This window comes from Patiria miniata, unplaced genomic scaffold, assembly GCF_015706575.1.
Source record: "Patiria miniata isolate m_02_andy unplaced genomic scaffold, ASM1570657v1 HiC_scaffold_20, whole genome shotgun sequence".
Taxonomy (NCBI): Eukaryota; Metazoa; Echinodermata; class Asteroidea; order Valvatida; family Asterinidae; genus Patiria; species Patiria miniata.
The window spans coordinates 41,230,918-41,258,422 of NW_024037059.1; the positions used below are offsets into that span (position 1 = coordinate 41,230,918).

The window sequence follows — 27,505 nt, forward strand, 5'->3', positions numbered from 1 at the left end:
ATCAACAAAATGTAAAGTTGGAAAAGAGTAAGAACTTCAAAAACAGCCAAGATGCCAGAGAAAAAGCTATCAATAGGTAAATATGATTTTGAATTACATTTATTTCAGCAGTGACAATTATTGAACAACTTTGTTTATTCCTGATTCAGTGCTGCAGAACAATTTAGGTCAATGGTCAAATAAGTTACTTATTTTGCAAACTAAAATTACATTTTAATTAAGCTGATTATTGTACGTCCATATTGCTGAACTCTTAAATGATGTATCCCAGGGGCACTTATTGCAAAAAAGGGGGGGGGGGGCAGTAATTTCTCTGTCGGCATTAAGAGCAAATGGATCACCTTGGGCTGTGCCAGACGTGGGGAGTAGAGGTATTACACCCCCATTTATCATTTCTTTTGTCGTCAAACTCCTCGTCTTTTCAGTAAAATCGTGTGTCTCTCGGCACATATGCCGCAACAAAGAACACCATGTAGGGCCTATTCTCCAAAAGTGTCCAAGGTTTGCGGAGTGAATGATAGGTCTTTTGAGAGGCCACTGTGTTTCTGCTTCACTTGAAAGCGGAACAGAAAATAAACACATTTTGTTTTTCCTCTTGAAATAGAATTAAACTTTTTGGCAAGTTGTGTGTGCAGAAAAAAGATACCAATTAGTGAAAAAGAAACAATATCTGTCAACTTTTTCAATTTCGGGCATAATGTAAAGCTTAGAGCAATTCTGTTACACATTTTTTAACCGAATAAGCTCTATGTTTCTCAGTGAACGTCCGCTGCACAACGCAAATGATATTTGTGGAGTTTTATGGTTGAAACCGAAATGGAAAACTGACATTTATATGGAAAAACACTGGTCCTACTCTTCAGGGTGTTAGGCATAGGATCATTTGCATTTACCCCAAAAGTAGCCTGTAGACCCAATTATTATCAAAAAAACCTATTTGGATTAAAAATCCTACTGATACTAAAGACCCCGTGAAATTATTCCGTCTAGCTTGCTGTCATTTAGAAGAAATCAAGAAATGTAGGTGATTTCAAAATCAGTCTGGAAGACTTAAAATGACGAAATTGTGTTTCGTGATCAAAAGGTTGTGCATGGTTTACACTGTTTCCTCAAAATGTGTAATATCCAACGAGCTGAAACTTCAACAGGTCAGCTTGTCAACGTTCTTCTTTAGATTTTGATTGGTGTTATTATTGGAAACAAAGAAATGCATGGAAAGCAACGATCCTATGCCTTAAAAAAAGGCAAGGAAGTTGAAATTAAATAGTACCGTTATTCACATGAACTGCACTTCGTTAAAAAAATTCTGAAATCATGTACACGCGGAATTGAACACAATGATCAGAGCAAACAACGCACTCCAATCTATTTCCATGTTGCCATGGCAGCACTGGACACACATCTCAGTTGGGTAATTTGTCAATAATTGCCAAATGATATCTCTCTCTAACAGACCCGCTGAACAAATAATGACGTCCACGCGGACTGGATTTGTTCAATGATATTGACAAGACCACTTGACTTTTCATTTTTTTTTCTTAAAAAAAAAAGGTTTCAATACTCCAAGTGTGTGTTTAATCAAATGAATTTTCTCTTCGGTCATTTTGTTGCTCTGAAACTTTTGAAGGAAAATGTGAAGGACTAAAAAAACTTCACGCTTAGCATTTTTTAAAATTTTTTAAATTTTGTGTCAATAATTATGCCAGAGGAAGATGTTGGATACTTTGGCTACTGAAAAAACAAACACAGATGTGCAAACCTTTCCAAATCGATTTTGACATGATTTTTCATGTATAATTGACTTCACGTGTCGATTACATGAAATGAGGTTTTGAGTAATATCTCTCATTTTGCCTCAGTAGGTCACAAATTATGCGGTATTTTTTCTTCCTTCTGAAACTATTTGCTTGAAAAAGTAAAAAAGTGTTGCGGTTGAAAATCTGATAACATGTATGTGACCACAAATGAAGTTCATCATGATAGTTGATATTTTGTTGATAATTTGCCACAACCTTTGGCTTTCTGTACTTTTTAAAAAGAGATTAATACATTTTGGCAAAGGTCTTTTCAATAATATCTAAAGTTCATAGATTACAAAAATGTGTTAAGTGTCGGCACTGTTGATAACATTTGAATATGATTAATGAGTTTGGAGTATTTAGGTTAAATGTTGATAAGTGAAGAAATTAGACCAAATTGCTGTATAATTGTAACAAAAAGTCACAAAATTGAATGCTTCCAGAACACTTCTAACATTATGTACCGGTATGTCTTAGCCAAAAGTGCCTAAAAAATTCCCATCAGATTTAGGTGTTACCTTTTTATGTAATCTTTTAATCTAATGAAATTTTATAGTTTTTGGATTTCTGTAGGTTGTCATTCTGTATGTCTGTATAACTCCAGGGCCCCCAGGGAGAACAATTGGGATGGGACTACCCTGGTAAAATATAATGAAATTAATAAATAAATAGATAAAATAGATGAGAAAAAATGAGAATAATTTTCAAAATTCTTCATTTCTTTACAGTTCCCCCTGTTGTCACAGCAGATGACTTGGTAAGTTGGCTCTCTCTTTAAAAAAGTACCTTTTGTCAATTTTTATGTATGCAGTGTTGAGAAAAACAAAACAAGATTCTTTGAAAGAGTTTAAACACAAAAGTCTTATAGCGTTCTTTTATCTTCAACATTCCAAATGCTTGTGTTACTTTAGCATTAAGCACTGTGTTTGTGGGTGCCTTTATTAAGATTGACATGTTTTGCCGGTCGACTCGGCAGTTGCAATGGAGAAGTCTGTCTTTAGTGAAGATCACACAATTGTTCTCATATTGTTTTCTTGCTTGAAGTTGATCCAAAGTTTCTGAACAATTGTCTGTTTACATTTCACTTTCCGTTTCACAACTTCACCAGCCAAACACCAGCATAGGAACTCTATTCCTATCAACAGATCAACACAACCATTGTTCCCCAAGACCTACCCCCTGTCCCCCCTTGTGATCATTATTTCATACAATCACATTGTCCTTGGAAAGCGTGGAGTAGTTTTGGAATCCCCCCTTAGTTTGAGGACTTCTGTCCTGCAAATATAGATTTGTTGGAACTAGGGATGAACAGAAGTCAAACCGAGAAGAGTTATTTATTCAAGGGAATGCTCAACACTTTCTCTTAATCCCTTTCCACACAGTCTAATGGAATTTATTATTTAAGGTAATCCCACTTAATCCACATGCACACAGGGAAATGTCTGTGCTGTGAAATGGTGCAACTTAACAAACAAACTCTTTGGTGGATCAATTTCGGGAAATGGGCAATGATTTTCCTTTTTACGGAAAACAGTGAATTTATTATGGAACATGATTTGACTCTCTTGGCCCTGGAACTTGTTTTCTCTGTTTATCATTAAAACAGGATTTACGTTAAATCTCTAAGGATTAGTAATTGGTCAGGATTAAAAATTTCAGGGCCAAAAGCTTCTTGGAAGGGCTCAGAATGTGCCTGAATTTAATCAGATTATACAGAGGGGGCAGTTATAAGGTTTCTTTAATTCTTTAAGATGTTTATCCTTGAAAGGGACATTTCTGTCAGATATTTAAACATTTCACAAGGGGAACCCAGGAGGTGATCATTTTATACGTATCCTTAGATCACAAAGTTCAGGATCAAGACATGACATCAGTAAATCTGCCAGAAATTGTAAACAAGGTTTGTTTAAAATGTGAACACAGCAAGTTACAGTGTACACAGGGTGGTCCCCCCCCAAAAAAAAGTCTACAGAAATTTACAATTTTTTAGAGGCAGATTTCTCAAAATTTAAGAGACATGCTGAAATTGTTTTAAGATATTCCTTAACTCATGGTGGTACATGTTATAGTGAAAACAGACCATCGTTCATTCTAATGAAAAATTCCAATCTCGTGTTGGGTAATTGCAATTAGAGCTTGAGCACGGAACAAACATTAATCGGGAGATGTTCGTTTGACACAAGTTGCGTTCATGCTGTCTGGCCAATTATGTTGATTTATTTGCATGCATGGAATTCTTGAATTGCATTTGTGCAGTTCTGCTGGGCCTAATTTCACCTTAATATACCGCTAGCAAAAATCCCTGTTTAATCCTGGTTCATACTTCACACGCAAGCAAGTGCAAAGTGAAATTCATGTCGTCAACAATGATGGTCATGCTTTGAACGTCGGTGTTGTTGACGTCACAAATTTCACTTCGCTTGCTTTCGAGTGAAGTATGAACCAGGCTTTACTGTACTAAATTCTGTGCTTACAGTTGCCCCCCCCCCCACCAGCCGAGGGCCTTTAAGTGTCTCCAATCTTGAATTACACACAAACAGTATACACGTTGCCGATAGTGCCCCACTTGAAAAATTGTTGCACCCCCAGGCACCCCCTAGCAGCTGAACCCTAGTCACTCCGCTGTTAAGTACCGGAGCTCTGCATGAAATTAATCCCTGGACTTGAAAAATGTGCTAATTAATCATTTTTAGTACAGGTTTCCTTTTTTCCTTGAACTTTTTATAGCTGAAGACAGAACTGACGCTGTTTTTTTTATTACACACTTGTTGTTCAAACGCACAGTAATAAAGATGGCTAATGACTAATGACCCCTGACGAATTATCGTCACCATAGTAACCTCATTGTACTTGCCGAACTCATTAACGGACACACAATTGCCTTTTTTTACGAGCAGTAATCCCACTTGGAGGCAATATTGTTCAGTTTTCATACAGTTGTGTGTGAATCATTTGCACTGCTGGCTGATATGACACTACATTTACATATAACTGGGGTTAGAAAAAAACAATGCAATTATAATTTGGGTGGTCACGGTGTAACCATCGCAACAGTTTGTTGGTTGGGTTGGCAATTCTGATTATCTGGTGTTGCAGTTTTGTTTCTAGTCTATTAAAAAATGCTGTATAAAACTAGTGTTCATTCTGCTTTTTCAAACTAAATTTTACCACTAAATTTTATCATCAAAAATAGAAGAGATTGTATCATTGTCCAAGAAAGAAATAATAGGCCTAATAGTAAAAAAATAGAACCACTAATAATAATAAGAAGAACAATAAACCCAATCGTGGACTGCAGCTCTATATTTTTCAGGTTTTTCCGAACAAAAGAACAAAAATTGACCCCATTGACAATTTAACATCACCATAGCAACAGTTGGTAGATGCATTGTTGCCATTGTACGTGTACGTGCCAGTTTTATTCCGGCCTCATCTAGTTGGTTTGTGACAGGTTAATTGACCGGACTGTAGACTGACAAAAGACATTTTCCTATGAAAGAAACAAAGTGCTGCTAAATGTACTGGCTACAATGTATTGTAAGAAATAAATAGACATAAATTTGATGGTAATAGAAACAAAAAAATGGTAAATTACAAATACCATTTTAGAACTAAAGTTATCACTGGTCTATGTTATTACTAACCCTTTGTTTTATCTTAAAATGTAAGGATTGTCACATTTTTTAATAATTTGGTTCAGTGAAAATTATTCTTTTGAGGTATCTTACAGACAGTTGTGCTGGCATTGGTTGGTTTAACATGTGTCATGGTTTGTTTGGGTATATTTGAGTTATTTTTTGTACCTTTTTGCCACACTATGATTTGGAATTAATGTGGAGTAAAACAGAAAGGGAAAAAAGAAATAGAATAGAACCATGTGCTGTCATGGATAGTTGCCGTAGCAACCATCGGCCATCTTGTTTAATCATCTGCTGTTGTGTTTGCCTTTCAATCAAATGTCAGTGTTTACTCTCTGGAAGCCATATCGTCATATATGGCCGTGTTTTCACTGGGATTACAGACAGTCAACAAGCTTGTAATTGCTGTTTGTCCAGTAAGTGAGGCAGAAGTGTGTGGTCATGTTTTGCTAAAATAGGACCGTCCGGCACAAAACTGTTGAAAACTGTTTTTTTTTATGGCTCATTGGAAAGGACTTTAAATGAGCTTTCCAAAGATGTATAGAATATGGGAATCAGAAAAATCTGACTGAGTTATAGGTATTTTCAATTCAGTTTCGGAGAGTTAAAAATAAATCGAGAAATTTGTCATTAAATTTTCCCAAATAAACTCCAAATTTACAAATTAACTTCATTGAAAGTGAAATAAATTCGTTATGCCAGCTTTTAATGCCAGAAAAAAATCTGACAGAGTTATATGTATTTTCAGTTCAGTTTCGGAGCGTTAAGAATAAATCAAGAAATTTGCCGTTAACTTTTCGCAAATGAACTCCAAATTTACAAATTAAATTTATTGAAAGTGAAATAAATTCATTATGCCAGCTTTTAACGACAGAAAAAAATCTGACGGAGTTATAGGTATTTTCAGTTCAGTTTCAGAAAGTTAAAAATAAATCGAGAAATTTGTCGTTAAATTTTCGCAAATGAACACCAAATTTACAAAATAACTTCATTGAAAGTGAAATAAATTCATTATAATTCCAGCATTAAACGCCTCAATATGAATTTCGCTTTGTGTTGGAGTGTCACAAATCATTACGATTTAATAGTTTGTACATTTTGTAAGTTAAAATTGTTTACAAAGCATAATCTTATTCGGACTAAGGACTTTAAAATGTTTTAACTCAAATATGAGACAGACTTACACAACATACATAATGTGGGGGTTTATGAAAAATAAAATGACGATTAAAATTTCATGTAGCCAGTCTCAAGGAAACATTACACTTAGTCCGTTAAGTGCAATATCTAAAGTGGTTTTGCAAACTGAGACCCATTTGAACATGAGCCCCAGTTTCGGAAAATATTTTTTCTTTTGTCAATTACGGTCTCCCTACCGTACTTACTGACCAGATAATGAGCATTATTGCCGATCCAATTTCTCTGTGTCACCATAGTAACGAGGCTACTGTGTTGCAATCATTTCAAGCATTGTCCCTTCCCGGTTTGCAGGTCACATTGATCAGGACTCAGCGCGCTGTCAGTCAATTGATTCCACTATTTACTCGTTTTATGAAGTTCAAAGTTGCGAGTGACTATCATAAATGTGAACATTAACCCTAGCAACTGCCGAGGATAAAGTGGGTCACATCATTTGGTTGAGTTCTTTTAAGTGTGTGCTTTGCAGGTGCTTGCTGAACCAGGTGAATTTTCACCAACGACTATTGGTGAAAACCCCAATAGTCGTTGGCTTGTTTTGTGACAAAATTGTATTTTTTCCCCCACGTCATTGTGGAAGAGAAACAAATTAGTGACAACCTTACAGTGTACATCAGTGTCAAAATTTGATTGATTTGTACAAAACTGATGGTTTTTTCTTTATAATTTATTCATATGATGGTCATATTTGAAAAATAATTTTTTTTTAAAAATGACAAAGTTTTTAAAGCTGGTCCGAGAGCACACAAAATTTGATCTAACTGATCTGGAATGGATAATCACTGAACATCTTTTCATGTCTGGTCTACACAACAGGCCGGATTTGGCGATATTGGGTAATCCTATACAATAGCACTGCCTGGCTCACAAGTGACATTCAGAGCATAGGCTGGCCCCCTGGGACCAGGGCAAACTGTATTGATTTTACCATTTCTTCACTTGTTTGATGAGAAGATGTAAATATTGTTGGGGGCTGTGACGATAGCGTGTCAAGTGCTGTCAAGTGACATAGCGTGACAAGTGCTGTCAAGTGACACAGCGTGACAAGTGCTGTCAAGTGACATACCGGTAGTGTCACAAGTGCTGTCAATATAGCGTGACAAGTGTTGTCAAGTGACATAGCATGACAAGTGCTGTCAAGTGACATAGCGTGACAAGTGCTGTCAAGTGACATAGCATGACAAGTGCTGTCAAGTGACATAGTGTCACAAGTGCTGTCAATATAGCGTGACAAGTGTTGTCAAGTGACATAGCATGACAAGTGCTGTCAAGTGATATAGCGTGACAAGGGCTGTCAAGTGACATAGCGTCACAAATGCTGTCAATATAGCGTCACAAGTGCTGTCAAGTGACATAGCGTGACAAGTGCTGTCAAGTGACATAGTGTCAAAAGTGCTGTCAAGTGACATAGTGTCACAAGTGCTGTCAAGTGACAGCGTCACAAGTGCTGTCAAGTGACATAGTGTGGCAAGTGCTGTTTGAGAAAACTTGGTTTTGCAATTGTTCAGTTGAGCCAGAAGTTTGCCGGACTTGTTGCTTTTGGCAACATCACCACTCAACTGTATTTCAATGAAGTTTAGGATTGCTGGAAATTCATCCATTCTCTATTATTCGATGCCGCCTCAAGTTTCAGCAATTCAATCGCTCCATCAACAAAGCCTGGCCTTGCTTGGGCGGCTCGGGCCAAATTAATTTTGCTCCAATTGGCACGTTCCCCAGAATTTATTTCTGAAGTCTCACTTTCAGACCTTCAGGAAAAGTTCATGATCCAAGGATTCTGGCTGATAACTACTGAGAACTTTGTCGGAGCACTCGAGAAAAAAAGAAAGAAACTTGGTCCTTCTATAGAGGCTGTGGTGTGTGTTAAATGCTATTACCATTGTAGCTAGCCTTGAAAGGTTGACTTTTTATCATGTAGCCACTTACTACAGAATTAGTTCAGATTTGACTCGGCTTTACAACAATAGTATCCAAACTTGCCCCCCCCCCAAAAAAAATATCATGACTTTGAAAGAGTTTCACCAGAAAAAAATGTTGCACCTCAAAATGTTCTGTCCAGGGCAAGTGTTGCTGAAGAAGCGATGTTTGCATTCATCATCAAGTCTTTTTTTGCGGCGACGACTGTGGTCTGCCCATTTGTTGACATAGAAGTTTTTCTAGTACCATTGACATAGTCTGAGTATCTGAGAGCACTTTTCATACTTGAGCCGTGTTTATTCTGGTCTAGAAGGATGAAAATAGCAATGCACGAACACATGCATTTAGATGTATCTCTTTTTACAGGCAACATATTGATGTTTTTATTAGAACATGTAACAACTTTTTTTAGGGTTTCATGAGAACCAACTTTTCAAAAGAAATTTCAGCATAACTTGTGAAAATATTTAATTATTTAAACAAACAAAACAAAGCAAAACAAAAAAGAAAGATGTTGAAAAATGATATTCAATTGAAAAGAAAGTAAAACATTTGGGATGGAATAGGACCAAAGTTTGTGGGATTTTGTTCCAAATGCTGTTTGACATTTGTTTAGCTAGCATGGTATACACTTGCTAGGTGTTTTGCCTTTATGTTTTCACAGTTGTTTGGTAAAATTATCCGCTTCTAACTGTGTTGACAGAGTAAACCTATACTAGGGTATGTGCAGTCAGGCTTGACCTATTACTTCAGGCACAACAAGTGTAGATTTCAGGGTTATGTGTTGGATTTTTGTAGCTCTGTTGACTTCGGAGGGATTTGATAACACCAAGAATTTCTTAATGAGATCGGAAATGGATTGAGTTTTTCAAAGAAGCTGAAGGCTATTGCTTCAGAGTAATGAGATTCATTGTTTTCGGCGTGTTGTTTTTGGTGTTCTTGTTGTAATTCGACATACGCTGTAATACCAGTATACACTGAACGTTCTTGCCCTTGCTAATGGTTGATGATTTCTGCCTCCAAGGATTAACGGATATTGCCAATTTAATGGCTTACGGTCCATCAGTCAAGCTGGAGGCGGCCCAGAATTTAATTCGCGTACTCTGGCGCTTTTAGGTCTTGTGAAGGAAGCAATAACAAATTGTCGCCACGCACTCTGGCTCAGAAAAATCAATATTTAATGCTAGGCTTGTTATTTTCTTTGGTCGCCATGGAAACAATTTTCGTCGATTCATCTATCATTTAGGTGAGGTCTACTTGCATCACAAAAGTAACACAAGCTGTGGACAAAATTTGGAAAAGTGTGGACAAAATTTTTCTGGAAACTAGCATTTTTTTTAGATTTTTTTTTTATACTGATTCCAATGAGGAAAAAGAAGGCTCAATATTATTTCTCAGTTTCTTTAATTAATGTTTTGATTGTTGATAAATTTGTTTTATGATGTTTATTTTGATGTATGTCTCATTCTTGGTCTGAAGCTCAAAATTGTGGCTTTAAGTAAACAATATTTCATCAGTTATTCTTTTGGTCTGTTATGCAGGAGGATTTCTTGGCCACTGATGAACTGTTTGTTGATTACTTCAATGCATTTCTTCAGCTTCCTGTAAGTTGATTCTCTAACATAATTGTTTTCATTAAACCCAAATTGACGACAGCAAAAAAATATGAAGCATTTGATTTACTTGTGATATTTTAAAAAAAAGTGACTGTTTTTCAGTTTTGAAAGGCTTTGAAAAGCCATGTTCTTGTGCAATTCCTCAATGAAAAGCCATGTTCTTGTGCAATTCCTCAATGTCACTGTCAATTAAAATTTGTGTTAATTTTATAAATGTGCATTCTTTCAAACAGACTTTTCCAGAACCCCTGATTTTCAACAAAGAAAAGCGGGGTTTTGAGGTAGTGACGTCAGCCAAACAGGCTCTGAAGGAGAAGATTCGATCCCTGATCCGCTCGCAACAGAAACCCAACCCCATCTATACTGCCACCAAGAGGCTGATGAAGTCCAAGCTACCGCTTGGAGCCAAGATGCCCAGCGGTCCGCAGTACACGGAGGAAGATTTTGACGTAAAGACGAGCTTCATGGTCCAGGTATACACACCCTGTATAACTCACAAACTTTGGACTCAGTTCATGGACAACAGATAGACTTCGCTACTTTTCATGAGAGCTCTGTGCGTAGGACACACTGCTCGCGTACACTTGTTAACCATGAATATAAAACATCTTGCCACTGTTACCACATCAGAAATGTGCAAGCCTTTCAATTTCAGAATGGTTATGTTTTTCATTTGTTGGTAGTGTCTGAACAAGGAGCAAGGAATCCAATGGATCAAGGAGGAGAGATTGCCGGCTTTCTTACAGAGTGATTCTTACCTGGAATTCAGATTAGCAAAGCTGATCTCACAAGTTGAGGTAAGTATGGGCTAGTGGGACACGGAGGTGTGTTAATTCCTTTGAGGCAAATTTAGGCTCTTGACCAATCAGTTTCTTACCATTGCTTGCATGACAATGAACTCACAGTTCATATGCCATTGTTTTAGTCAAGCTATCACAAGTCCGTCACAAGCCCATCGCCTCGATCTGGCCAAGTCGCAAGCTATCCAAATGAAGTGTGACAAAAGTATTTGATTGCAGTTCATCCACTGTTACTTGTGACTGCACTCGTGGTATAGACTTACGATCTGCTTTTGACCACACTACGTTGCTGTCATATGTTAAGTTGATAGACTGATTCTATAGAAATTTACCTTGTGTAAAAGCCAATATTGTAAAGTGAAGATACAATAAAGTTGAGAAAATAAGACAAATAATTAAATCTGTTTTTCCTTTAGATTGCTACCAAAGACAGTGATGTTCCTATTCATCTTTATATTGATGCCACCTACAAACCCTTTGCTATTGAAAAACCACCTGTTGTTGAACCCCCGAAAGTTGACGAACAAGGCATAGCCATGCGCCAAATGTATGTCTGCATGGGAGAAGCCCATGCCACACAATCTAAGGAATGGTACAGCGATGTCAAAATGAAATCTGGCACGACGACGACCAATTCAGTACAACCGCGTAGTTCAGATGGGTTCGGTAGTTCACGACCGGCAAGTAGCCGGCCATTGAGTTCGGCGAGTGTTCGGCCAATGAGTTCAATGAGTGGTCGACCGCTTAGCTCCTCAATGAGTGTTTGGGATCAGGCTACGGCTGATAGTGGAATCGGAAGCCCTTGGAGACAAGACTCCTTCAGCACCTCAAACTTTGACCCTACGAGTCTTGAAGACATTCCTAACAGCGAGAAGATGTTTCATAGTCCACCGAGGTTGCGTTCCCCACCTGTGTGGCGCCCTCCCATCGGCGATGATTCTTGCATGGTTGCCGAGAACGTAGGAAAGAGCTTCAGCGGACCTGTCCATGTTGCTCCTTCTGGGTCCAAGTTCAAAATGGTGAGAGGAGAATCGCTGGATGAAGTCGAGGATGAGAAGCTGAGCACGGAGAGCGGGTTTGATGCTGAGAGCCAGCAGCTGAACAACAGCGATAACGAAAACGACGAGGATTTACCAGAAATGCAACCGCAACCGATCCGAGTTTCCTCACTGGAGGATATGGCAAACGTCGTCGTGTCCTATGCCATGAAGTCTGCCATCGGCGTGGTAACAGAGGTCTCCCAGGATGAAATTGACGCCTATATTGACGAGAACATTCTAAGATCGCTCGATGTCCACAGTGCTGATTTGACGGAGGATGCTTTACATGATATGGAGGTGATTCTGCCAGCTGAACGTAAGAGACCGTCCATTTTGAAAAATGGTCTGGATGTGCAAGACGATTGGAGGACAAACAGTCGAATATCCATGGCAACTGTGGGCAATGACGGTGCGGAAGAGGACTCTCTGTTTGACAGTGACAACGAACAAGAACCCGATGAAATCAAAGATCCCTTTTTCTCTAAGCCGAGGTACAGTTTTGATTTGAGCAACAAGAGAGGCCTGGATGGATTCAAGAGATTCCTGTGGGGGACCACCGGAGAGAAAATCTGGAATCTGTGGTTGGATGTGGACCGCGGACACATGATTGATGACAAGGAGGTTCAACAACAGTGAGTCAATTGCTAAACACAACAAATGTTTTGTTGTAAAAGAAAGTCATATTTTGTTACTAGTTTTCACCTGTAAAAAGTTCATAGGTGACAGATAGGGGGGCGGGTTAGGAGGGGGGGGGGCTGGTGGTTGGGGGTCACTTTTAAATCCTGTTTTTGGAAATCCTGCAACAGAGATATACGCACTGTTCCGCTCCAAGTTAGAAACATTCCACAGCCATTGAAAAATGCACATAGTTTCCATTTTTATCTTCACAACCAAGTCTCAGTACAGAGAGGTTCACAGTAACTTTGCACATCTCCAAACCTAGTATTTATTGTATTATTATGTTGTTTATAATTTTAGCTTCGTAGGTCAGTTAAGGGATAAATACTTGAAGGCCGGTGGAATCTGTGAGCTGCCTAGAGAGATACTGAAGTCGCTTGGACTTGAAGCACCTTCCAAATGGACAAGCATGGACAAACTTGCCAAACTACATCCCGACGTGACGGCACCACTTCTCCTGTATTGGTAAGTCTCAGTTTTTCAAAAGAACAGAGATGCCACTTTTCAGGTTTTAACCTGAAAAATGTGACAAATTAAAAGTGCTGGATTTGGTCTGAATCATCAAGAAAACACATTTTTGAAAGGGGGTAAGGGAAGTTTCAGGTTTTTTAGTAGAGCTTCAGGCTTTTTATTGATATATTGGTGGCATCTCTGATAGAAGCTTCTGCTTTAAAAGTATCATGTACCCTTCAATTTCTTGAATTAAATATTGTGTCCATACTCAATTGTGGAATTTTAGAATGTATTTTTTGATACCGTAATCTGTGGTCATGTTCTTCTCATTTGAAGCTTTTTCCTTTTCTTGTTATTTTTTGTTTGTGAGATGTTATATTGCTTCAGCTCTGACCAACACATGTGAGCCAACAACAACCAGAAAGGTTAATGTTGAATAATCTTGATCAAGTTTTGTTTTCTGAAACAGGGGTCTAAAACACTGGTTTTAAATATCTCGCTTTGTCTCTAAAACAGGGCACCACGATTCCTCATGCGGGAAATGTACACTGGCAGCGCTAACAGCAGCAGTACAACAACCAATCAGATTTACCATCGCCAGAAGCTACTTAACAGCAGCAGCAGCAGCAACAGCACCAGCAGCAGCACACATCCTGAGCCCAGGACCGTCACGCTCCTACCGCTGAGACCCAAGACCTGCTGGCCAAGACTCAGACATAGCATTGCTCTTCCAACAGAGGTATGGACAAAGCTTTTCCTTTATTCTATGTTCCAACAAAACTTTTCAGACAGTAGGAGACTGAGTGATTCCAACTAGTTTTGGAGTAATAAACGTAGAACAAATGAAAAGCCCAAAGGTAAACAGGCAAAATGCGTTCTCTTCAGAAAAGATATTTTTCGTCAAAGACATTTCTCGTCAGAGAACATATTTTTTTACAAATTATGACAACCAAATTTATTATATTTAATGAAGGTGCTACAATGGATGAAATTAGTATTTTCTAATCCACTGAGTTTAAATCGTGATTACTTTAAAATTCTTTTTGTTGTTCGAAGCAGGCAGCAAACAGAAGTGACAAATCCCCAAGTCCCCCTCAAGTCCGTAAGACCCAGCGCAGCAAGACCCTGCCCAGTCTGCCTATCTCTAGCCTAATGACCTCAGTCACGCCTAAGAAGCCCACCCATCACTCCAAGACTGCTTCCCCATCTACACCTCGGAGAATCACCATAAGCATTGGATCGGGGATCAAGCCAAGCCCTCCCAGAGGGTCCCCCAAAGCAGTAGCCTCCCGATCGATGAGTAAGAATGTCAGTGGTGTGGCTGCGTCTGGGGATACAGCGCCTGAGGTAGCAGATCAAAGAGATGAGAGGTTCAGTGTCAGCGGTGGGATTAGCCAAGAGAGATTCGGTGGCAGCGGTGGGATTAGCCAAGACAGATTCGGTGGCAGCGGTGGGATAAGCCAAGAGAGATCAGTCACTATCGGAACTGAGGAGATTGTTGGCGGGCAGGAACAGGATACAAGTCATGGGAGGTAAGAATTGATTTGAAGTGCAGATATTAGGACGAGAGTCCATTGGTTAGGGATTTGAATCCCACACCAGATTATTAGTATATTTGCTAAGTCTTATATAGTGCTGAGGGGTTGGCCACAGTTACCGTCAAGCCTCATTTCAGAAATGTCTAGCCATCATTGTGATTTTTTTAATTTAATTGCTTTAATGAAACTTGTATTTAAAATCCCTTCTCTATTTCAGACCAAACACGCCTCACAAGCCAAAGCGTCCAACCTCAGCCTCATCCACGTCCAGCAGTATTGCCTCTGAGGAGAGTGAGTTCTTTGGAGGAAATCGGATGGAGAGTCTGTTGGAAGGACTCTACCATGAGAAGAAGGCAGGAGGGTTCTTCATGGCTTACCTGGAGAAACTAGACAATCCTGTGAGTATACAGGGTTTATAAAAAAAAGAGAATTGCTCCTCTTTTCAATTGTGGTTTTTGTGGTGTCATTTGTCACAGATCAAAAGGCTATGGTTACCAATCAAGGCAGGTGGGGGGAAAAGAGATTTCACCATGAAAAGTGGCGCTATTCTCTAAATAGACCCTTTCATAAAATTGGTCACTCATCAGCCAACCCTGAATGTAATGACATAATCAGGGTGTCATTTTAAAGAGGAGATTCAACCCTAACAGAGAATATCTCCCTTTGATTCACATGTGCCCTACTTCTGTTCCAATTAGCATATATCTCTGTTTCGTTTTTTTATCCACCCTGTATAAGACAGTATGACAAAAAAAACTCCATAAATCCGCACATCAATATTTCAAGTTGTTTTACATTTTAATGTCTGTTTACTGTATGTTTCATATCAGGTTAAGCCAGCTTGCTTTTAAACAAACTGTTTTCCTCATCAGAGCACACTTTATTGTGAAAATTGACATTAAAATTCCTGAGATGTTTCAAACCTTTCAATAAATTGAGGCAAGTCATTTTGAATGAATTTATACGACCAAGACTTTCTTGTTGATTTTTGTATTTCTTTTTGTAACCCTCCTACTATTTAAGAGGTCACCAATGGTCAAATTGTTTTCCTCACCTCCGGCTTCTGGCCTACTGTGTACAAACCAATGGGGGTCTTGACCAATATTGACCCAAGTAATAACAAGGCTCACAATGCATGTTTCCTTAGGAGGGTTAATGTCTTTTTTGACAATCCTCAAGACAATCTTCAAGAATTGTCCATGACTCGTTGAAATATCCTTTTCTGTTGTTTTCAGACCCTTGTCAACTGCCTGAGTTGTTGGCATGAGCTGCAGGACTATCATGCACTCTTCTATGCCGATGTCTTTGATTCATTCCATCTGCAAAGAAAAGCCCAGGTAGGTATCATGGCACTTAACCATGGGCGTCGCGAGGGGGGGGGGGGGGGCAAGGGGGGCACTTGCCCCCCCCCCCTGGAAAAGCCCCCCCCCCCCAAAAAAAAACAAGGAAAAAAAAAAACCCAAAAAACAAAAAGAGGCGCGAAGACAAATTTAATGAGTTGGGGGGGGGGGCAAAATGTCCCTGCTCCCCCCCCCCCCCTCTAAAACTGATAAATCGAGAATGTGTTGAGAAATACAAGCATTTTTTTGCCCCCCTCTAGAAAAAATCCTGGCGACGCCCATGCACTTAACAGTTAGTAACAGGTGTTGATTTTTCTCAAAATGAGCCTCTTTAACCCCCACATCATGTAGTAAGATATTAATGTAACTTGTGATTAAATCTTTGAAATAGTGTTGAAGATATGAACCTATGAATTCACTATTTGTGAGTTCAGTTCAAGATCTTGGACATTTTTCCTTTCAGAAAGATTATAGTTGGATCAAAATGTCATGCCGTTGTTTTTGATTATCTGCCAATTGGCTGGGACAGCCCACGAAATCCTCTCGACTTATTTTCCAATGGGGTCCCTTGGTAGAAGATGTGGATGGAAATTACAGTTTTAGTGGTTGGAGGAAAACCCCAGAATGATGTTCTAGGGAAAACCCACGGAATTAGGCAGGGACTGCAAACCCAATCCACAAATTGGCCCAAGCGGGATTCGAACCCAGGTTACAGCGGTGGAAGGCGAGGACAGTAACCGCTGCGCCAATCTGACTCCCCTTGAACTTTTACAGTTTCTATCGTTCGGGTCGTTCCAGTCGCTAACAATTTGCACAACCTGTTTGTTATTCCTTTCGCTTTCACAGGCTATCAATTCCAAGTACATTGTCCATTGCTGCTTTTATGACATCGAGTGCCCGCCGAATGTCCGAGCCCAGATTTATCGGGAAGTGGCACCCCCATTTGAGGAACTATTTGACGGCGCGGAGGAGCACATCTTAGAGATGCTGCTCAAGCCTTGGTCAGAGATGAAGAGTAGTGATACGGTGCTTTACAATAAGGTTAGAGACTTTGAATAATACTACTTTGTCAGCTTCAAAGGGCAGACCAGGCAACATTGCATTGCTGAAGTCCTACAGAAATGTATCTGAAAGTTCCTATATTATTGGAAAATCAACTTCTTATTGGGCCAAAATTCAAAGAGAACAGCTAGTTCTATATTACAAATTTAGGGTTTACTCTGACAGAGGGCTTGGTCAAATAGTTCGATATTCTGTTTTTCCTCCGTCAGATTGAGTTGATTTCAGAAGAGAGACAGCTGGATGCAATGAATGCTAGACAGCTGAAGAATTTGACTAGAAGAGGCTTCATCAAGGAGGTAAGCACTAGACTAGGAGTAACTTTAGTCGAAATTCATTGATCAACTAGATTGGTGACGTAACTTACACCTGCACACTAATTAACATACGAAGATCTCGGTGGTTAAAACGTCATGAGAAACGTCATTTATCCTGGCTCTCTGCTGTATATTATTATGTACATGGATAGTCCTCTAGAATTGTCTGTCTAGTGAGGTTTAAGATTATGGTTATAAAATTATGGTCAATTTATGGTTAATCTAAGTTCTTGCTCAAACTTGTTCAAGACAGAAGATCCTGACTATACAAAAAAGTTAAAAAGGAAAAATTAATAAGACCAACATCCCACCTCCATCCAAAAGCTGCATTTTCCTCCCTCCAAACGGTTATAGAGTCATCAAAGGTTTGTTTTAGGACCGGAACCATTTGTGTTTTGAAATGTGGTGCTAAAGATCAAACCGTTTTCAAGATGGTTAATTTTCTTCGTTGATCTCACGCAGCGTATCTCCACACCTGACTTCATGCTGGATGAGGACGAAGAGGGCAAGCAGGAGGCTTACTACCAGACACTCCGAGAGAAGATTCCTGAAGACTTCAGAGACTACGACTATAACAAGCTCATCCACAACCGGCTGGAGCTGGAACACTTCCGCAAATTTCTCGGTGAGATTTCCAACAAAATATTTCTTGGCTTAAGAACTTTGTCAGGGTTGTGTTTGAGAAGATCTTTTTTTGCTTTCAAAATGGATTTGAAAATGGATTTGAAAAATTATTCACCAAATTTCGAGAGGGTTTTTGTGCTTCCATGGTGGCTTTTCTGATCAATTATACAAGGAGTCATCCCGATTTTTTGGAAACATCTGAAGCCTTATAACACTAGAATCATTGTCTCAACTTTCTTCAATTTTGGTTTTTGCTTTATAATATTGGCTTTTCATATTTCTTGTTTATTTCCAGAGGATAACTACGCCATTACTGACCTGATGTGTTGGATGGATATAGAATCCTTCCGCCGTACGCCATACCTGGACGCCAACAAACGAGACACGAAAGCCAAGGATATCAAGACCAAGTACCTGAATAAGAAGTACTTCTTTGGCCCCAACAGTCCTGCAACAAGACCCCAGCAGAACCTGGTAAGTTCTTAAAACAGAAACCTTTTCAAGAGAAAAAGTGGTTTAAGTGTTACTCCCTCAGCATTTAAAATGCGAGTCATGCCTTTCAAACGGGGATAGTCTCAAGGTAATCCAGTAATTTATTCATTTGTAATAACAGCATTCATCTCAAAGCTCTAATTTTTTCACTTCATCCTAAATCTGGAACTTGGAGCAGGCTAACTCATTATGCACCTGAACCTACTAAATGTAATGCCTTATGGCTTTAAAATTTCAAAAAAAATTGTGATGCCCTTAAGAGTAGTGTCAAAATATTAAAGTTTCAAATGAAGCACACAGGGAAACTGTTATAATTCACCTTGTCAGTTTCCCTGTGTGGTTCATTTGAACATTTGTAATAAAAAGCCGCATCCTCTCCGAGTGATCCCTGTTTGCTATTTCACAGGTCTGTATCGTGACTTTGGGCATGATCCCTGGCAAACTGGTTTATGGCTTCTGATTAGCACCCCTTGAACAAAGATATTGACTAATTGGGGAACTGCCAACATAGGGCTGGATAGCTCAGGTTATCCGCAGGTCACAGGTTCAAGCCCCGCTCCAGTCAATTTCTTTGTTTTCAACTTTTCAATTATTGAAATATGAAAGTCACTGATGATGCTGCAACTATATTTCAGGTAATGCAAGCTGGTGGAGGCTGGGGTAAGTTGCTCCTGGACAGGCCGCCTGATCCCATCCTGATTGAAGCTCAGAAGTACGTCCGTCAACGTCTGGAGCGGAAGTGGCTTCCGATGTTCCTACAGAGAGAGGACTTCCAGGAGAGACAGCGACCGAATATCAAGATGGAGGACGTAGTGAGCGACGTCATGAATGCCAAGAAGCTACGATCTATGGCTATTTATCGGGTGAGTTATGGGACCTGTCCATGGACTGTTGAGGATGCTCCAAACTTTGACACATTTTGTACGCGGGATCCAGTTTCAGTGATAATTTCGGATGTGGTTCTTATCTCTGCAGATTCTTGAGGGTCGATGGGTGTCATCATCTCGTGACATCGCCTTTCGTCAGGCACCAAGAGGATGTTCCAAACTTTTTGTACACGAGATCCAGTTTTTGTGATCTTATAATTTCGGATGTGGGTCTTATCTCTGCAGATACTTGAGAGTCGTTGGGTGTCATCATCTCGTGACATCGCCTTTCGTCAGGCACCAAGAGGATGTTCCAAACTTTTTGTACATGAGATCCAGTTTCTGTGATCTTATAATTTTGGATGTGGTTCTTATCTCTGCAGATTCTTGAGGGTCGATGGGTGTCATCATCTCGTGACATCATCGCCTTTCGTCAGGCACCAAGAGGATGTTCCAAACTTTTTGTACACGAGAGCTAGTTTCTGTGATCTTATAATTTCAAATGTGGTTCTTATCTCTGCAGATTCTTGAGGGTCGATGGGTATCATCATCTCGTGACATCATCGCCTTCCGTCAGGCTCTGATGAACCCCGTCACCTGCGGACACTTCAGGAAGTTTTTCTCTGTCAAGGGAGACAACTTGGAGAACGACGTTCTCTTTTGGCTCGAGGTCCAGAAATTTAAGGTAAGGCAAATTTAAGGTGAGGCAATGTAAACTTTTCAAAGCAAGTAATGTCTGGAGGGTATGATGAAAGGAGCACAAGATTTCAACATTATTTCATTTAACTGATTTGACAGTCTGCTTAGTACTTAACTTGTTTTCTGCTCGCTTGATTTATTTGGGGTATCCTGTTCAACCCATTAGCTTGTGTATTACATTGTAATTATTCTCTGATGAATCCATAAACCAATCAGTGCTTGGGCAGTTTTGGGCAGATATAGGGAGTGACAGGCAGGGCGGTTTGGTGCGGTACAGGAACTAATGAGTAATTATAAGCAGTGTATTTAAGCATCGATACTTGTCCCAAGAGTACTTGGACATAAACGATTGATATGAATGTAATTAGGCGAAATAAAAATGGCATGTTATGTTAATTGTCTTTACATCCTTTGTAGGACATGTACCACTCCCACACCGATGATTCCATGATCCAACAAAAGATACAGGCCATCTTACGGTGCTTCATCATGTCTGAGATTTCTCCAAGTCTTCATATCGATATCACCCCTGAGATGGCTGAGAAGATTATGGACAAGAGACCGAGAGAGATGGGGCCTTATGTCTTCAGAGAATCGCAGGTCAGTTTAGTAGCACAATAGGTAAATATTGACTGCAGGCAAGGGGTGTAGGTGAATATTGACCTGCTTCTAATTAATCACCATGAATATTATAACCCTGAGATGGCTACAAAAATATGGACAAGAGACCAAATTAAAGAGATTGGGACTTAAGTCTTCAGAGAAGCTCAGGTAATAGAAAACTATTTACTCCAAGGGAGGGATATAGTTCAATATTGACCTGCTCTCGATCACACTGTAAATATCACCCCTGAGATGGCTGAGAACATTACAAATTAATTTGATAGAGGTGAAGCCGTAAGTCTCCCTGAAGCATTGTTTTGAACGTTTGCTGTTTTAATAGAAAAATTGTAATAGAAAAATACCGACCTCCGAAAAGGCTGATTGAAACACTTGATAATTCATCTTTTTTCTTTTGTCTGTAGATGACAGTATTCAAAGTGTTGTTCCAACACTGGGCTGACTTCCAGAAATACCGCAATACTCTGTCAGAGGAGAAGATGCTGTTCGACCTTGAGAAAAAGAAGAAGAGGCAACGACGTAGGGAGATGGAGATGAGACGACTGGAGGAGGAAAAGGTAACACCATCCAAAATAGAAAATGATTGTAGTCACTTTTTAAAGGTTTTTTTGCGACTTGTGAGTCATAAAATCTTCACAAATTTACAGACACTTTTTAAAAAATAATAAAAACAAAATTCTGAAGTTAAGTTTCTCGTCACTATGGCAAGGAAAAATGTTCATCATACTGCTTTGTTATTTGTGTTTCAAGAATAGAGTTCTTGATTATAGTGCTGTCCTGTTGTTGATTTTGTTCGTTGATTCTAGGATACTGCACATATGCATGCATCCATTCAACTAACAAGTGACTCATGACTTTGACTCAGACACGATGTGACTCAACTACAACTCTACCTAATACTCAAAGAATATAACTCATTGTCGCTTGTGATTTTATTTGAAGGAGGCACGCAAGGGTGAGGACGACCAGAACAGCGTGGACTCCAAGTCCTTGAGTCGTCGTTTCAGCGTCTTTGCCGAGTTCTTAGATGAGGGAGAAGATGACGAGGATTATGAGGGACAGGAGAAAGTTCAGTGGAAGTACTCGGACTACATGACAGCGCTGGACAGAGAAGAGAGATTACTTAACGGCGATGACAGAGCATCCAGTATATTATCAGGTGAGTTTCTCAACCTGAAGAAATTTTTTTTTTTCGTTGGTTCAAAGTAGCCTCAGAGTTATAAAAACTGACTGATTGATCTTGAGAGCAATAAATTGATGATCAATTTATCCTTTATTAATTGATGAATCAGTCAATTGACTATCAAACTATTGTTTTCTTTACGTGACCCTAAAGAGTGATAAATAAAATGATTAATTATAAGATCAGTTGATGGATGATTAATTGGTTGATTGTTTAATCACTGATTTGTCTTTCAAACAATTGATCAACTATTACTGGATTTGATCAGTCAATTAACGTGATCAAGTTGATACCCAAGCGCAGTCAGTTTGAACATTTTTATTTTTTGATCAATGGAATTGATTTAAACTCAATTTAAGCAGTTGTTGTCTCATATTTATGATTGATTTGTTATGCGTCCTTTTTGCAGCTATCGATAGCTACACAGAGGAGCAGAACTCACAGGCAAGATCCAGCAGAACACTGCAGAGTGAGCAGGGTACCGTATCATCGGACAAAGGTAAGTTTAATTAGAGGAGGCATGGAACTAGACTAGATATATAGCCGATATTTGTAGCTGATTTCATAAATTGGTTACTGTAGGCAATGAGTCAATAGAAAAAATAAACATTCCTTTAACCGTAAAAGTGGGAGGGGGAATCTGTCCCCTCTACTCCCATACATCTTTTAGAGTAAAATTTGAAGAATAATTTATCTTGTGCCATATTGCAGGCTCCAAAGGAAGATCCAAGAACAGAAACAAGGTCGAGAGCCAAGCCCCGGACAAAGCAGCTAAGAAGAAGGTCACGATGAGTGTACCAACCAAGGTCGAAGGTCAAGGGTCATCCAAGAAATCAACCAATGGGAAAGAGGCTTTAACAAATGGTCATCAGAAAGATAAAGGCAAGGGTAGAACAACAGCCGTGAATGGCTCAAGAAAGAGATGAAGCTGATGAACAAACCAATAGGGAGAGAGTTTTCAATTTGGATCCAGAGGGAAAAAATCGGACAAAGTGGTCTTCAAAATTGGCAACAAAATGGATCCAGTATCAGGGGACTTTGACAACTGGGTCAAACCTTTGGGTCGCCTGACAGGGTACAGTATAAAGTCCAATTTTTACAAGTCAGAAACCGAACAGGACTAGACACATTTTACGCTGTAAAAATGGCGGAGTATTTGATCCAGCCCAAGTGTTGAAAGCAAATTTTAAAAAATTGTATCCTTCTGGACTGATGACAACATTGTTTTTTTTTTTTGAAAAACAAAGGTTTTTTAAATGAACTGTTTTTATGTGTTCCAGAACAATTCAAATTTAGTGGTGAAACCACCTCACTAAAAAACGACACAAGTAGAAAGTTTGTTTGATTTCTACGCAGCACATTGATTTCCTTGATTATTTGCAAAAAAGTTATTAATACACTGTTATTTATGTAAATACACTTTATTTATCTTGTTTGCTTCACTTTTTGTATATTTTGGTTCCGAGTTAAAATGTGTATTTAACGGTTATTTGAGTGCCTTAATACTGTTGCCTTTTAAAAGCACAAAGACTTAAATTGGGAATTTCACTTTGATGAAGAAATGTTGTACATTTCTTTCATTATACTGACCTTTTCAGTCTTTTTATGAAATGGAATTTTTTCTTGTATATGTGTGTGGTTTTTATGTGAACAAATGTTCAAAAACATTTCTATTTTCCTAAAAAAAGTTTATGACAATTCTCCTTTTAGAAATCTTTTTATGTGTACATAGTGTGTGTCTCAATGAAATTGTAATTGAATTTCCTTAATTTGCTATTTATGTCATTGTGTTCTCTCATTTTTGTAAAAACTAGAGCTGTAAATAATTAATGTAATACTTGCCATATTGCACTGTAAGAGTACTAGTACTTCATACGTGTTTTGTTTTGAAAGTTGTTAGCACTGTGTGTGTTTTACGGACGTAAGTTTAACACATATTGTTTATGATCTTTTGGTGTTTTTATTTTTTTCAAGTGTAACTTCTCGGTCCAGCACCAGAGTTCTCACTCCTGTAATATCCTGGATTAGCCAGTTCGCGCTGGGATTATTTTGTTTTGACAAGAACGGAACGAGGCGCGGGATTATTTTTCACTCGAGCTCAAGCCAGGCGGGTTGAAGCCATCACCCTCGGGCAGCACACTCATATTTCGGGCCTTGCTCACTGCGAGCGGGTCGCTATTTCCGGCCTCGCTCCCTGCGCTGCGTGTCTATCCGTCATCCGTTCCGAATACCGCAAAACCTTTGCGGGTATACATGTCATCCGGCGTGACCTGGTTAACAAAATTACCTTATCAGGGAGTTTTATGTGTGCTTTAATTGAGCAGGTTTAGTTTCTTCTTTTTTAATTTTTAATTTATATAACTGAACCAAGGGACCAATTATACATCTGGCTGAACATTGAATTATTTTATTGATATTGGTGATAGGAGCTGCAAAATCCACAATTGTGCTATAGCTAAGAGACAACAAAATGTTGAGCCAAATTGTTGTACTGGATTTTTTTTTCTTCAAATATCGAAGTTGTATTGATATGACTTGGTCCAAGCTGAATTTTCCTACGTAGTAAAATACGTTGCAGTATCTACATTTAAGCATCTCTATGAGCTCTGAGAATAAATACATGATCTTCATGGAAGAAAGAAATCTTTTTGCCCTTTCTTATTTTCTGCAGTTTTATGGTACGGTAGAGAATACGTCTGCAAATAAAAGTCTTAGAAGGAAACCTAAATTACGTGACTGATTATTTAAAGAACCTCGTATTTGGAGAACTTGGGCAAACATAGCTTTGATTAACCTGAAACTATTTAAGAACCTCGCATTTGGAGAAGGCAAAAAATAGCTTTGTTTTACCTGAGACTGTGACCACACCTTTTGTGTGCCCCCTTCAGAAAATGAGCCCCCTGTTGTGTTCTCCTGCCCCTGCACATGGTGTTGAGACGTCGATAAGAAGTGTTCCTTTCAGGAATTGGAATTTCAACCAGCACGCACAATTGCAATTTTAGACATCACGTTTCCATAATTTAGAAAACAGTTCTGAAACAGTCGTCGTGTGACCATTAGGCATAATACAATACATGTACAAAGCATTGACCTCTGACTCGGGTTTCGAGATATGCAAATACCTATTGTCATCCGATTTCCACGCGATGTGCCATATGCAAATTTTGTGTCTTGGCCAATCCCAGCCAACCCCGGACATTCCTATTGACTTTCGACCAATCAGAACCGCTCGTTCACTTTTGCAGCAAACATCGTCACTAGTACGTGGTAGTCCGCAGACGAAGAAAATAGGACCCCCTTTTTCTGATTAAAAATGGTTTATAATAGTTTCCTCTTTAGCATGAATCACTCTATCACTGTCATTATTCATAAAACAAAGAAAAAATATTAATAAAAATACACAGATGTAGAACATAAATAGAAAAAAATTTGATTTGTGATGCGCGGAGAGATAAAAAAGTGATGGGTTTTTGAACCGCATTACCGCCTTGAACCTGTCGTCTGACTTTCGTCCGCTCCGCTGCATTTCAAGATGGACGCCGTACATTTACACGCCTTGTAAGTATTTTTGTTTTAAAAATCCTTTCTTTTTCGGCGATAAAATAATTCTGAAATGGATGCGTATGACAACAGTGACTAGGTTAGTAATTTTAGGTAACCGAGGAGAACTTTTAAGCTGCCGCCATGTTCGTTTTGCTCAGTAATTTTACGGCAATATTCGAGGTGAAATGTTTGTTTTGCTCCGTCAAATTTCAAGGCATGCATAGTCGAGGAGAAGTGCAGCGTACGATAACTTATGAACCGAAATGAAACACTCTCAGTAATTTTTACCGGACGGTCGCTTGACCTACTGTGTTCCTTTGTGAAGAACTCAACGTCCAAGTATTAATTTTCGCTCAATAGGCAAACCTATAAACTGATAGGAGACCGAGGTTCAAGGGTTTATCATGAGGAACGCAAAATATGTATTAGTTAACAACCGGCCGTAAAGACGGGACCGGTAAGCGCTATACCGTCAGTAACGTAGCTGCATAAAGGGGATTTTTTCATGTAGGCCTATGTACAGCTTCTTGATAAGAAAAACCTGAAATTTTACCAGCCATGGGAAATTGTAAAGGGGAGGTTGCAGAGCCGGTTTAAAAAACAGCATTCGTCAAGAATTTTCAAAGAATGAAGACGCATAATGAACTGCAATTCACAAATAAGAATGTTTTCCAAAGAAAATGTTAAAATAAGTCTTAGGCGTAGATGAACTTAATGGACACTGATGTGACACAAGGCCCATGTGAGGCAGTTATCTTGCAAGAATATAATTAATTATTTCTCAGGACGATGACGACGACTGTATTAACTTTATGAATAGGAATCATGATTAAGATCAGGGATCCGAAAAATCTAAGGTCAAGGGTCAGAGATCTGAGTATCCTGAATGCGATCTAAGATGAGAATCCCACAAGATCAATATCATGAACTTGTAGGCTTAAAATAAAACCACAAATTAAACCAGCTATGACGTAGTCATGAAGTATACATCACAATAGTTATAGAATATATTCATTTGTTTATTAATCGGGTATGCATGTGTTCAATTATGTAGGCATGTGCATGAACATGTATTTTTTTTATATAAGTGAAATACTTTAGGCATATATTTATGACATTATTTTGACGTGACATGACGCAACAGTGACGTCGACTGATGTCATGATGAAGATCAAGGTCAAGATCACGATCCTCTGTCAGTATATGAGCACACATTAAGACTTTGAAACGCTGCACACCGATGTATTTCGCGACTGAGGTCAACATCATGACAGACCTTAGGGCAAAATCTTTTTAAAATTATTACCAACGAATCATATATCATAGGCCTACTCATTAAATTTGGAAGAATTGTTATAATAATATCCACAGATATTGCTGCCTAATTATTCCATGTTTTCTTTGCCAATGAGTTCTCATAATCAAATTGTAATAAAATGATCTATTTTTCACAAGGTATGGTACAACACCAATGTTTTCTTTTCTTTTCTTTTGATTCAGGCAGTGAGGACCTCAGATGATAATTTGAAGAGCGCCATCTTGCGGTCGCACATTGCTGAAGATACAATGTCTTAGAGGCGGGAACAACCAATTAAAAAAAAAGACTCTGATATTGACATATAATTTTACATATGTGTCTACGTTAATACCTTCAAGAAAGATACCTTTACAATTTTTAAAGAATGAAGAAAACTGCGCTTGAAAGAAGAGGATATAACGTCATGGAGACAACTCTACAGAATGAGAGCTGAGCCTAATGACGATCATAGAGACAGAAATTGTTACAGATCGAGAAGAATAAAGATCTACAAGTAAAGAAAGACAGAGAAACACAAGTTAATTTATGATAATTAATTCTAAAGATGATGACGACGACTGAAATATGAATAGGAATCATGATTAAGATCAGGGATCCAAAAAACATCTAAGGTCAAGGGTCAGAGATCTGAGTATCCTGAATGCGACCTAAGATGAGAATCCCACAAGATCAATATCATGAGATTGCAGCTTTAAAATAAAACAACAAATTAAACCAGCTATGATGTAGTTGTGATGTCAGAACACAATTATAATATATTTAGATTA

The 27,505-nt window shown here is 38.8% G+C and overlaps 1 protein-coding gene across 1 annotated transcript; it reads left to right on the plus strand.

Moving 5' to 3' along the window:
- Nucleotides 1–1,381: 1,381 nt before the first annotated feature.
- On the plus strand, nt 1,382–22,851 carry LOC119728130 (regulator of G-protein signaling 22-like). The gene is made up of 23 exons (XM_038200206.1): nt 1,382–1,411; nt 2,404–2,440; nt 2,528–2,556; nt 10,093–10,155; nt 10,401–10,640; nt 10,851–10,964; nt 11,384–12,639; nt 12,986–13,150; nt 13,655–13,877; nt 14,195–14,670; nt 14,894–15,074; nt 15,912–16,013; nt 16,863–17,057; nt 17,288–17,374; nt 17,855–18,017; nt 18,312–18,490; nt 19,144–19,371; nt 19,898–20,059; nt 20,491–20,673; nt 21,099–21,251; nt 21,637–21,853; nt 22,287–22,376; nt 22,589–22,851. Exons 1-23 carry the CDS (start codon nt 1,382–1,384, stop codon nt 22,801–22,803), a joined length of 4,788 nt encoding a protein of 1,595 aa, XP_038056134.1. The 3' UTR covers nt 22,804–22,851.
- Nucleotides 22,852–27,505: the final 4,654 nt, after the last annotated feature.